The following is a 13,175-nucleotide window of genomic DNA, read 5'->3' as shown; positions in this document are numbered from 1 at the left end:
TTGTGTTTGTCAATTGCTTCTTGTTTTTATTAGATGTATATTCACTTGGTGCGATAATTAAATCCAACACACCAAAGGGGAAAAAAAAGTTTACACTTTTCTGAGACACACAGAAAGTGTTTACTGATTTACATTTTATTATCGCTTAGCTAACATTTCTTGTGACTTACTAAATAATAATCAGATAATATCAATTTTGTGCATCTTGAACCAATGTTAGAAAACCACACTTTATTCTTCAGAACTACTATTGCAATAAAGTATGTAAGTTCTGTCTTAGTCTAGCTCTTTTATATAGCTTGGTTAATCAAAGACATAGAACCTGTGTTATTTTTACTTAAAGGGATAAATTTTCTTTCGAAGATGCTAGACAGATTAGCAAGGTAATTTTGTAGACGTATTTTGACTTGCAGAAATGCATAGCTATTATGTGACCCATTGTATAACCTTAAAGTATCAAAACAAACTGGATAGTTTAAAACGCTTTACGTTCTTAATGTAGGCTAACAAATTGGAATTGTAATCTTACGATCATCTCATCTTTTTCGTGCACTCTCGAGTGTTCGCTAGTGTACATATTATTTTGATAATTCTAAACTAGTTGTTGGCGAATCTAGTGGGTCAGTCGAAATTTGAAAAGCTGAATGAGACGTTTGTTCGCTGCTGCTTATCTTCACAGCGCTAAACATGGAATATTTCAAAATTGCTTTGGTTTTACTGGCGTTATGTGCCTACAGCTCAGCATTTACTCGCTTGCCCAGAAGTAATGAGGAGAGTGACGATGATGTGACGACAAATAAGCCCCTAGGAATCGCTTCAGTTAAGTCACGTGCCATCGCCATGGACCGAGGCCTCTGCCGGGAACTTTCGCGCTATCACCCACATTATCCACGCTGCCAGGAATATTGTAAGAAGCTCAACCACTGGATGGGAATGTGCCGACGTGAGAGCTGTCATTGTTATTCTTAGAGACAAAGAATTTATTGTACCAGTTTGTGCTTCTACTTAATTGAAAGTGTGCTATAATAAATATTTGATAGTGCAAAGTGCCAAATATGTTCATATGCGAGCAATTACCATATTAAGTTTTCAAGGAACGTAGACTAACACAACGACGCGCCAATCGGTCGCCTGATCAGCTTTCCTAAGGCAAAAATAGACGCTAAACTGTAGTTTCGACCTTGTGCTTAAACGTTCACACCTACGCGCAGGTCCGTACATTCGTCTGCGGCGCGCCGTCTTATGCGCCGTTGAGACTGCCTCAAATTAGGTGTCATTAAACTATTTAAACAAGTGCAATTACAATTACCACTATCGATGGCGCTTGGCGTGCAACAAAGCGAAGTCGAAGTTATTATCGAATATCCTCGTAGCTGCAGTCTAAGAGAGAAAGAGGTCGCCATAAACACCCACACAAACACCAGCATATGCAATGTATATGATATTTCAGTTTGCTTGTCTGGTATTGACTGCGCGTGGTGTTAACTCAGCGCTCGTTCCTTTCGGCTGTTTCGCGGCTCAACATGGAAATCGCATTTGCACTTCCGAATCGTTCCGGGCACTTTTGGCAACTTTATTTCAAATTAGCCCCATCCTTTCCCACTTGCCATTTCTTCTGCAATACTAGGGACCGTCGCCACTAAAACAAAATTAAAACAAGTAAGGCGGATTAAAGTTCGGGTGGAACTGAAATTTAATTAATTTAAAATTACCCAGAACGCAGTGGAGGCATATTTCTAATGTTTATCAGAATCATATTATCAATCATAATTCATTGTAGACGGAAGTTGGTTGAGGTGAAACCGATGCTGACGTGTTTTACCGCCTAGCATAGTGATGCTTCAAGGTACACAAATCGACGGCGATTTTCAAGCAAAACCAAAAATTCAAGTGTCACAATAGTTACAGCTTTTATAGTTGTAAATAGTACTGTTATCTATTTTCCTGTTCCTGTTTCTCATATATAATTGAAATGCGTATAGGTGCATTCTTCATAATCGGGTATGATGGCAGTATTTAGTAATAGTTCTGAATTCAGAGTTCTCCCCGTAGACTGAATCTTTAATTCCATACCCTTATGATGGAAGACGACCCAAGAAGCAATTGGTAAACAAAACTATAATATTTTGCGCGTAGTACTGCGTCCGTATATGGAAGAAAACAACAACAAGGCGGCAACATTGGCGGGAGGCAAGGTAATTGTAGTAGCCAAAGTCAATCGCTTGCAGTGGTAACCAAAACTTTTCCACTTTCACGCCACTTACTTACAAGTTGCTATTCGCTCGCAGCCAACAGCGAACAGCGAACAGGCCGCAGTCGTCAATTGGTGTACGAAAACTGCCTTCGCGTGAAGTTACTTGTAACTTTGGAGGCGAAGTCAACGTAGCCAGGCGCGGAAGATGAGGAAGTGGCAAGTTCGTTAAAAAGTTGCTTGACTCTATTTAAATGAATTAGTTTCCTCATCCCCAAAATTACTTTGTTGTTGTTGTTTGCATTTTTTCGCCATTCGTTGCGCTATTTACAGGGATAGACAGCAACGGACAGAAGATGAGAGGAGCGCTGCATTTCGCGTGTCTTGCTCTTGAAACCGGTCGCACATTGCGTCGATGGCATTAATGCTGATTTTATTGCTCACACCAAATTGAACTGGACCCACTTCTATACCGAGGCATGTAAGTATGCTTGGCGCGCAGTGTACGCACTAATTTGGTGTATTTGTTGTTGCTTTACACTATCGCTCGGGACGGACAATCAGCTCAGTTCATCTGAGTTCAGTCGGACTTGTTTGAGTTTCGAGTAAATATTTCATTGGATTTGCCGATAGTCGTTTGTGGCTGGGAATGGTTTAGTTTTTGTTGTCTAACACCGATTCCGCATTTCATGTAAATAGTTGGCAAAAACAACAAAAAAAATAGAGTATGTCGCTTCGTACATGTTGGTGGCTCATAATAACATATTCGTGTACAGTTATGTGTACGAGTGGGTCTTTGTGTGGAAACTGGCCATCCATTTGACTTCGTCATTGAACCTATTGCGCAACTTGTGTAACAAGCAATAAAAAATACATTTCCTTTACAAAGTAGAGCAGCGATTGGAGCCGGTTTGAACGGAAGTGCGCGCGTTTTGGGGGGTGTCCAGCGACTTCCAAAGTAAGATTTATGCGACAAATAAAAGAACTTCCACATGAAAGTTGTTGTTCCGAATCATGAACAGTTATGTTTTCTGCCAGCTCTACTTTGTAGCTAAAGAAACACATGCTAAGAATAGTGGGCATCAAGATCCCCTAAAATGGAAAGTATAATGAAAAGAGAAATATTAATTTAATAAAGTATGTTGTGGAGTAAATATTTTCTCTCAAATATGCTGCACCTAGTTGGAAAGCATATACAATTACGTGGCACAGAGTACAATATTTGTAGGTTTTTATACATACTACATACTACTGTGATCAAATTGAAAGGCGAATTTTTAATTTATACTTCGCTTGTTTTTCGAATCGTTAATTTTTTTCTTTAAGTTGGTAGTTCTGTTAGTGACATCTATGCTAAATTTCTAGTCAAGATATTCATTAGAATTTGAGATACGTGTCGTTCTGCGAGGCTCTAAAATTACTATGTCTGAATTTATTGAACAAAGAAGTAAGATAATTTCGCCACATTTTCAACTAATATCGTGCCGCAACCACCGCATTCGCCTGATTTACTTTCGTGTAGCTTCTGGCTATTCAGCAAATTCACATGACCACTCCGAGGATACCGTTTTGACTCAATTGAGGGTATAAAAGCTGAATCGAAGAAGGCTTTGAGGAGGAGGATGAGGAGGATTTTTTCAAGTGCTATGATTACTTTGAAGGAGATGAAATGTACAAAATTCACCTTTCAATTTGATCACAGTAGTAAATGACGACTTAAATTCCGAGGGACCGTCTGTCTGTCCGGAGAAGCGATAACTTGAGAAGAAATTAAGATATATTTGCAAAAGATGTTCCTTGGCACCCAAGGAGGGTTGTTATTGCATGGTCGGTATCTGACTGTTACCACGCCCATTAAAGGCCATTAATGGAAAACATACATATAAAGTGTCATAACTAAGCTCCAAAATATGATACAATATTGTTATTTCCTAAAACGAATTAGATTAGCAAGTGTATCTAAAAACATTTTGTGAAATTGGCTGTGTCCAGCCCTCTAATAAGTTTAATGCACCTATTTTCGAAACCATTCAAGTTATTTTAATCAAACCCTGTGAAAATGAGTTATTTCGGATTATAACTCTGCCCCTGTTAAAAACTAAAAAAAAGTGCGATAAATCTATAAATAAATTTGGACAATGGATGTGGAACCGCGCAGTTTTGTCGATTTTCCTGAAAAGCTGGCCAAACCCCGAATTTTTTTTGAAAATATCAAGTTAAAGCTTAAAAAATCTTAAAGGGGGCACTCATACGTCAAACAAAAGCAAGTATAACCAAATTTATTCGTTGGTATTTCACCTTTGCCGAGGTTAAAGGTTATAATATTAATGGAGATGGGTATCATTTATTGATATTTCGCAACATATCGTGCCACGATGCACCACGGCATTTCATTTTTTGTTGCGTTGGAGACCCTGCAGCTCGTACTGAGAGCAAGCTGCAGTCGCATCGAGTTTTTGGTATCTTGAGGACTTTCTAGCAAATACATAGGAAGTTTCTAAAGAAAATTACTTTGCATAGTATATTAAATAACTATATAATACACCCTGCCAAGAAAGTATCGGGAATTCTTCATTTCCCCCTCTCTTCTACCGCTTATATGGAAGATATGTAGGTAATTTTTTTTTCTAGCTTGGTACAGCTGTTCTTAATTATGCTGTCAAAAATTATCGCGATCTGTCAACCAGTGTGTTTGCAGCAGCTGTTTATGTCAGTCGACCTCAGTAGTGTTTGTCGAATTTTATAAAAAATGTTAACGTTTTTATACTCTCGCAACAAAGTTGCTAAAGAGAGTATTATAGTTTTGTTCACATAACGGTTGTTTGTAAGTCCTAAAACTAAAAGAGTCAGATATAGGGTTATATATACCAAAGTGATCAGGGTGACGAGTAGAGTTGAAATCCGGATGTCTGTCTGTCCGTCCGTCCGTCTGTCCGTGCAAGCTGTAACTTGAGTAAAAATTGAGATATCATGATGAAACTTGGTACACGTATTTCTTGGCTCCATAAGAAGGTTAAGTTCGGAGATCAAAATCGGCCCACTGCCACGCCCACAAAATGGCGGAAACCGAAATCCTATAAAGTGTCATAACTAAGCCATAAATAAAGATATTAAAGTGAAATTTGGTACAAAGGATCGCATTAGGGAGGGGCATATTTGGACGTAATTTTTTTTGGAAAAGTGGGCGTGGCCCCGCCCCCTACTAAGTTTTTTGCACCTATTTCGGAAACTACTATAGCTATGTCAACCAAACTCTATAGAGTCATTTCCTTCAGACATTTCCATATACAGTTCAAAAATTGAAGAAATCGGCTAATAACCACGCCCTCCTCCCATACAAAGGTTATGTTAAAAATCACTAAAAGTGCGTTAACCGACTAACAAAAAACGTCAGAAACACAAAATTCTACGGAAGAAATGGCAGGAGGAAGCTGCACTCACGCTTTTAATAAAAATTGAAAATGGGCGTGGCGTCGCCCCTTATGGACCAAAAACCATATCTCAGGAACTACTCGACCGATTTCAATGAAATTCGGTATATAATATTTTCTTAGCACCCTGATGATATGTACGAAATATGGATGAAATCGGTTCACAACCACGCCTTCTTCCAATATAACGCTATTTTGAATTCCATCTGATGTCTTCTCTGTATAATATATACATTAGGAACCAATGATGATAACGGAATAAAACTTTACACAAATACGGTATTTGAGCTGAGGTATCACGTTTAAAAAAATATGTAAATGACGGATAATGAAATCTCGATTATCACTTTATCATGCGAGAGTATAAAATGTTCGGTGACACCCGAACTTAGCCCTTCCTTACTTGTTTTGTTAAGTTTTGGTCAAACACTCTACAAATATCATTGAGCAAACACCGCATTCACCTGATTTAGCTCCATGTGATTTCTGGCTATTTTTGTAACACAAAAACCGCTCCGGGGGAATCGTTTTGAGTTAATTGAAGACATCAAAACAAATTCAACGCGAGAGTCGAGGTCGACTGACATAAACAGCTGCTGCAAACACACTTGTTGACAGATCGCACTAAGGACGTAGAGTGCTTTTTCTGAATCCGGGGCAAAATAAAATTGTAGAAAAAAACCTTTAAAAAACCAATAAAAACTTTAATGTTACATCTGATTCTCATAATAGGTACTCAAATTTGATTATATTCTTCTTCATTCTACATAACATTTGTGTAAATATTGAAAGTCTGAAAATGTTTACTCTCTGAGGAAGCTCAGGAATCGCGCAATAAGTATGTACATATATTATATTAAAAGATATCGAGAGAATTTTTCGCGGAAATGTTCCAGAGAAAATAGCATGACAGGTCTTATTCATTGATTGCTGGTGGCCTCAGACCGACTTATTTCTAGTATGAAATAAAATCCACCGTCATTATTTATTAAATATTACTACATAAATTGTAATAACGGAAACTTACAACTTACAAATTATTTTGTAAAACAAAAATATTTACATGAATCACATGATTTTTTCTCCATTTCCTTTTACCACTTACTCAAGTAAATAAATTAATTAAATAGCTCCGAGATTTAATTGAAATTCCGAATATTTCGTTTTATATTTTGCGACCAAAAAACTGCTATACATGAAGTTTCGGTGCGATCGAAGGATTTTTCGAGTTTTGGCCAGCTTCTTTGGAAAATCGGCCACTGTGCACTACCCCAATTTAGGGGAAATCCCTATCTCGAATCTTACTCCACCGATTTCAACCAAATTTGGTAGGAAATATAGTATTGCTGTGACATTCCTATATTAATGTGCAAAAATGGACGTAATTGGACTAGAACCACGCCTACTTCTAATATAACACAATTTTAAATTTCATCTGATTCTTCCACTTCACCGTATACAAGTCAAGCACCTATGAATGTATCGGGAGAGATAAAACTATTCACGAATAGCATCTTTAAGGTGCTGCCTTATTACCAAAAATTTTCCAAATCGCAATAAAACTATTCAATCCACCACATAACGAATTTATGGAACCCAGTTTTTTATTGTTTCAAAATCCCAGACATGTGTTGGAAATCTTTCGGCTTGGTAGAAGTTTATGGGGAACATATTCTAGATTAGCGACATGCTAAAAGTGGTTTGCACGATTTAAAAGTAGTGATTTTGGCTTAGAAGACGAAGAGCATCTTGGACCAAGTAAGTTTGTATATAAGGAATTAGAAACAACAATAAATAGTTAACGAAGACAAGAAGGGATCGGGAAATCAGTGGGAGTCTCTCATCAACCCATTTTAAAACGTTGAAAAGTAGTCGGATACATTCAAAAGAAGAGAAATCGGGTGGAATCAAAGGTAAAATCGAATATTTGTTATGCATCTGTTTTTGGTGGGAGCTTCTAAACCGAATGAAACCATTAATTGAGATCGCTACCGATAATAACTTAGCTTAATTTAAGCGATTGATTGATGAAAACTGTGCGGATTTCGCAAGTAGTCAAGAGGACATAATATGGCAAAACTGGTAAAATCAGTGTTGGGAAGATATGCCTGCACTATACTACTCCTGGCTACCACTTGTTCCGGTCGATGCAGAATATCTTACCTGGAATACGGTTCACATCAGAACAGGGTATCAAAAATTGGCTTCATTCATTTTTGGCCGGCCGACGAAGTTTTGAGATGGAATCAACAAATTGAAATTTAAGGAAACTTAAAAAAATAAAAAAATCCACGAATATAGTATATGGTAGACCTAAAAACTATTATAGTTCACCCTGTTATCGGGTGAATTATAATCGTGGAATCGTGGGGCGGCAAAATGACCTTCTTTTTTAATATTCAGAAGAATACTTCAACAAATTTTTTTACAAAATTTATTATAAAAGATTAATTTTTGTACACTCACAATGTAATAATCTGAATAATAATGAAAAATATTAATTTTTACTCGAATACTCTTCAGTCTTTGAATTTGTTTTATATCTTTTGGCTTATTTGGGCAAACTGTGAGAGCGACACATTGCGACGTAGGAGTGACAAAAAAAACAGTATCTTTATTTTTACTCTGTCGTCGCGACGTGTCACTCTCACAGTTACCTTATGCTTTGAATGTAACAAATACTTTTATTTCTCCAAATTTTCAAAAATGATATTTAAAAACTCCAATTCGGGCAAAAATTCCTGCAAAATAAACAATATATAGGGCAAAAATGGGTTTTTTCTATGGATTTAAATAAGATGTCTTGTAAATTTACTATCAATTTCCTCAAAAAGCGTATTGTGAGAATTTTGAAACTTTAGAATTTGCATGGCTTCTAGTTCCTAAATTTTATATACTTAATATCGAAGATATTTTGTAAAAATTCATTTTTGTTCGAACCACCTCATGAAACTTGTAGGTAGGTAAATAAAGGGGGCAGAACATCCTTGGCCCCGGGCGCCCGAAGTTGTAGCTACGCCACTGTGTATATCATGTATGTATTTTGATCAATTATCGGGTTGTTAGTAATACTATTTAATTTTCCGGTTATCTGTAGGGATTTCCATATTTTTTTCGCGAATACAAACATTAAGTGATTCACACCCTCAGGCTTCTTACGGAAAATACAAGTATGCGAAAAATTGTGAGGGAGGTTTATTTCAGATACAATCCAAAATCAACCAAGTGTAGTTTGGAAGTTTTCTGCTGATCGTCGAAAATTTCATGGGTGTCCATGTAGCACCTAATTATGTAGGTTGCCTTTTATATTTAGGGATTAGGCATGAATAGTGCTGCAATCTGGCAACTTATAATTTTATCTCAAAGTTTGACATTTTTTTTGTTGTTGTTAGAATGTTTTCACATACGAGCACTCTTTGCGTTATTTACAGTAACTTAAAATATTCATCTCGGCCAAAAAATGTAATTAAGTTGCCACCATTTTCGCGCGTTTCCCATTTACAACTTTCGACGTGAATTAACTAGCAAAGGCCAGTGTTTAGCGATGGTAGGGTGAATTGGATTGATGTCCTAGATCACTCCAAGACTGATGTTGTGAAGGTCTTTACTAAATCATTTGTTGTTCCGGAAACTATTGACGCTTTGCACAAACTGATATTGCAAAATCGTCGTGCGAACTATCGTGAGATTAAGACAACTATAGGCATTAGTGGGACTTGCAACATTTGATACTGTATGAACATTCTAGAGAAATGTTAGAAAAATACTATAGCGGTTTTTCGAAACATGTCTATGACATCGTGGCATGTGATAAATCGTAGACTTATACCTAGGAGCCCGAAAGTAAACAGCAGTCGACTGAAGGGGGGCGAGCTCTGGACGTGTGAGCTCTCACTCGTCGGCTGAAGCAACTGCAGTTTTGAGCGCTCAGCACATCAATTTGATGAATCATCCATCGTATAGTCCTCATTTGGCGCCAAATGACTTCCTCTCATACTGTAAAAGATAAACTAATTGGTCGACTCCTTCAGCAGCGGTTGATGCCTTCAAAACGCATGTTTTGGAGATACCTCAATCAGAGAGGAAAAGAGTTTCGACAATTGGTTCGATCGCATGCATGCGTGTATAAGTTTTAATCGAGAATATTTAAAAAACAATAAAGCGATTTTCGATGAGTAATATTTGGGTTTGTTTTCTAGTAACGAAATAAAAAAGACAATCCTCGTATTAAAATCAATGCAATTAACTCAAATGATTTGTACATAGAAGTATTTGATTTAAACTCAACCAAATTATCTAAATTTAAAATATTTGGCTTATAATATTACGAAAATGTTTATGGAGAATTGAAAATCATTTATTAGGGAGTTTAGATTTAGATCGAGGTCTAGACTAATTTCATTCGCAATCAGCGGTGAACCACATTACGGTTTAGATATGCATAATTAGACTCTAATTTCATTTAATTCCGCACATAAAAATTTCAAATTCAGATGGAAATTCAAAGTGGTTGAAAAACACTACATTATGCATATTGGGGCTAGGAGGTGATCAAGACTGATTGTATTAACTGTAGCCGTTACTCAAGTATGCTCAACAACATGCTTCCACGTTATAAAGACTGACATACAAGGTGCGTTCCAAAGTAAACAGGACTTATTAAATCTAGCACCCCCTGGCGGCGCCGTCTATATGTCGACTGGTGCGTTAGAATTTGATATTTCTATCGATTGTCCATTCCATTGATTGGAAGTGAAGTTATTGCGTTTTAAGTGTCAGTATGTTTGTGTCATCGATGCGATAATTTACTTCGAACAAAGAGCCAACATTAAATTTCGTTTTAAAATTGGTAAAACTTTTACCAAAATGTTTCAATTGATGAAACAACTTAATGGCGATGATTGCCTATCCCGTTAGAAAAATGCACGAGTGGTTTCAACGTTTTCAAAGTGGTCGTAAGGACACGGTTTGTTCCGCACAAATTGATTGACGACCAAAAATTGCTCTCATCGATCGACGCTTGTGAGCGATTATTTGACCAAAAATCATCTTTTAACCATTAACCGCTCCCCGTATTCACTTGATATGGCACCGTGCGACTTCTTCCTTTGCGGAAAAATACATTTGTCCATCAAAGGAAAGCGTTATGCTGACGTAGAGCCATTCAAAAGGCTTGCACCGGCATACTGTCAACGGCGGTCATACCGGCCAACGAGCTAATACACTCGTTCGACATGCTTTTGGACCGTGCAAAAAGCTGTATTGAAGCAGAAGGAGACTATTTTGAATAAAATAAATTTCGGCAAAATCGAAAAAAACCATTTGTTCCGTTTTTTTTAAGTCCTGTTTACTTCGGAAAGCACGTAGTATTCAGCATAAAGTCTGCCAAAGTAACGAATATCATTGTAAATATTCGGCATTAAATTATAATACCATACGAGTATATGCAATGCTATACAGTACGTTCTCTTTGGTTTGCTAAGATGTTTTAAGTATGGACCAGAAGTTTGAAATTTTTATAAGGTACCACTTACAACATACAAAATACCAGAAAAATATGCTAAGGAAATCTTTATAGCATATTTGGTATATAGAAGTTAGGAGAAGTAGATATTCACTCAATTGTATTCAAAGACGTTAGAAATATACACCCGATTTTTCACATTTTTGTGCGCACTATTAGCAGGAAAAGATTCTATCCGTATGCTGGTTGTAAATTTATCACCCGTCTTTATTAAGATTTTTATCACATGGTGTGGGTATACCATAGGGCGGAGAAATGAGTCCATGTTCTTATATTTTGTACTAACCTTGCAGTAAAAAACATCAAGTATACTTCCAAATTTCTGAAAAATTAAGAGAAAGATGTAAGGCTGATTGACACCTCTCTTGGGCGGACGCGAACCTCGTAAGAGAACAAAATATGAGAATGTGTGTATGGCGTATGTATAAATAACAGATTATAACAAATGAAAAAAGGGGACTCCCCGAATTCAATGTAATTAGGCTGTTCATGATAAGGTGGTTATCGGGTTATGTGGTTATATGATTAAGTGAACAACAACAAAATGCGTTATGACAAAATAACCAAAGTTGACCAACCTAGGCCCTTGTTAACAGATTATGTGGTTATTTCCTGATGACACAGTGGTTGAAAGAACTCGACAAAAAAATGGAGTTGGAAAACAGAAAAGTGCTTTTGTTTTTAGACAACGCAGCATCCCACCCTCGAGATATAAGTTTGAAAAATGTTAAAATACTATTTCTGCCTAGTAACACCACTTCAGTTTGCCAGCCAAATTTTAAAATTCACTACCAAAACTCTCAGGTTAAAAATATTTTGGTAAGCATGGAGACTGGTTCACCAAAAAAAAATATAAACGTTTTAGAGGCAATACATTTCATAAAAGAAGCCTGGGCAAATGTTCAACCGCAAACCGTAAAAAATTGCTTCCAAAAGGCAGGATTTGACAAAAATAGAAATCTGGCTCCTGAATTCGATCCCGAAGATGACTTGCCGTTATCAACGCTGGCTTCGATTTCTGAATTATCAAAAGCCCTTGGAGAGTGTACTCATTCAAATCCGGATGACTTTGTCCAAATAGATTAAAATGCATGGACCGAAAGCTCAGACTTCGAGTTAGACGTTATAATTGACGAAACCATAGAAACTATTGACGATAATAGTACTGATAATGAGAGTACTACCCAAGAAAGAAATGAAATTTTCTCAAACGAAACCGCATTGACTGCCGTTTCAAATTTAAAAAGATTTTGTAGCGACGACCTTATTGCATTCGGATTGTTGCAAAATTTGGAAAGCCATCTGCAAAACAATTTTCTTTTAAAAAAGCAAAAAAACTTAAGCCAGCCCACAATTACCCAGTTTTTCAAGCAATGAATTTAATATTTATATTTTTTATATAGTTATTACTTCATGTGAATTTACATGAAATTTATATGAATTTTTGAAGTACATAATACATACATAAATTCCTGTTTGAACAATGTTATATGAATTGTTTTGCATTTAAATCTGAAAGTGGTGAGTATTAAGGACATAATAAAATTAAAAATTTATAAAATAGCTACCCACTCCATTGAGCGGACACCTCTCATGGGCGGACAAAAGTTGACTGACGGTGAGTGTCCGCCCAAGGGAGTTTTTGAAAATGATGTTATTAATGAGCTTATTTATTTTATTAACGGTCTCAGCTTAAAAAATGGTTTCGAGGAGAAAGAAAACTAATCGAACAAAAACGATTTTATATGTATGTTTCCCAAATATAGTCGGAAAAAAAATTTGTCTGTGGTTAGAATTCCAAAGAGCTTCAGAGCGCTCGGTGGTTCGATCTATTAAGAAAGCTATTTTTAAGCACTTTATAAGGGAAATTTACTTGTTTACATAGGTCGTAAAGTAAAATGTGCAATTAAAACTAAACAAATATATTAAAAAGTTCGTCATTCGCACACTTCCTTCTTGGAAGCGACAAGGCGGCAAATCGCTGCATTATTTGTGCAAGTAAGCCTAAGGAAAAACGTCTCAAACTGTG

The 13,175-nt window shown here is 36.6% G+C and overlaps 1 protein-coding gene across 1 annotated transcript; it reads left to right on the top strand.

Moving 5' to 3' along the window:
* Positions 1-613: 613 nt before the first annotated feature.
* Positions 614-1,054, top strand: LOC105222657 (uncharacterized). The gene has a single exon (XM_011200057.4). It carries the CDS (start codon positions 688-690, stop codon positions 967-969), a length of 282 nt encoding a protein of 93 aa, XP_011198359.1. The 5' UTR covers positions 614-687; the 3' UTR covers positions 970-1,054.
* Positions 1,055-13,175: the final 12,121 nt, after the last annotated feature.

Source organism: Bactrocera dorsalis, chromosome 4, assembly GCF_023373825.1.
Source record: "Bactrocera dorsalis isolate Fly_Bdor chromosome 4, ASM2337382v1, whole genome shotgun sequence".
Taxonomy (NCBI): Eukaryota; Metazoa; Arthropoda; class Insecta; order Diptera; family Tephritidae; genus Bactrocera; species Bactrocera dorsalis.
This window is presented reverse-complemented; position numbering and strand designations above follow the sequence as displayed.

What these genes read in the sequence shown, in the direction of transcription:
- LOC105222657 (XM_011200057.4), top strand. Translation starts at nt 688, where the DNA reads ATGGAATATTTCAAAATTGCTTTGGTTTTACTGGCGTTATGTGCCTAC.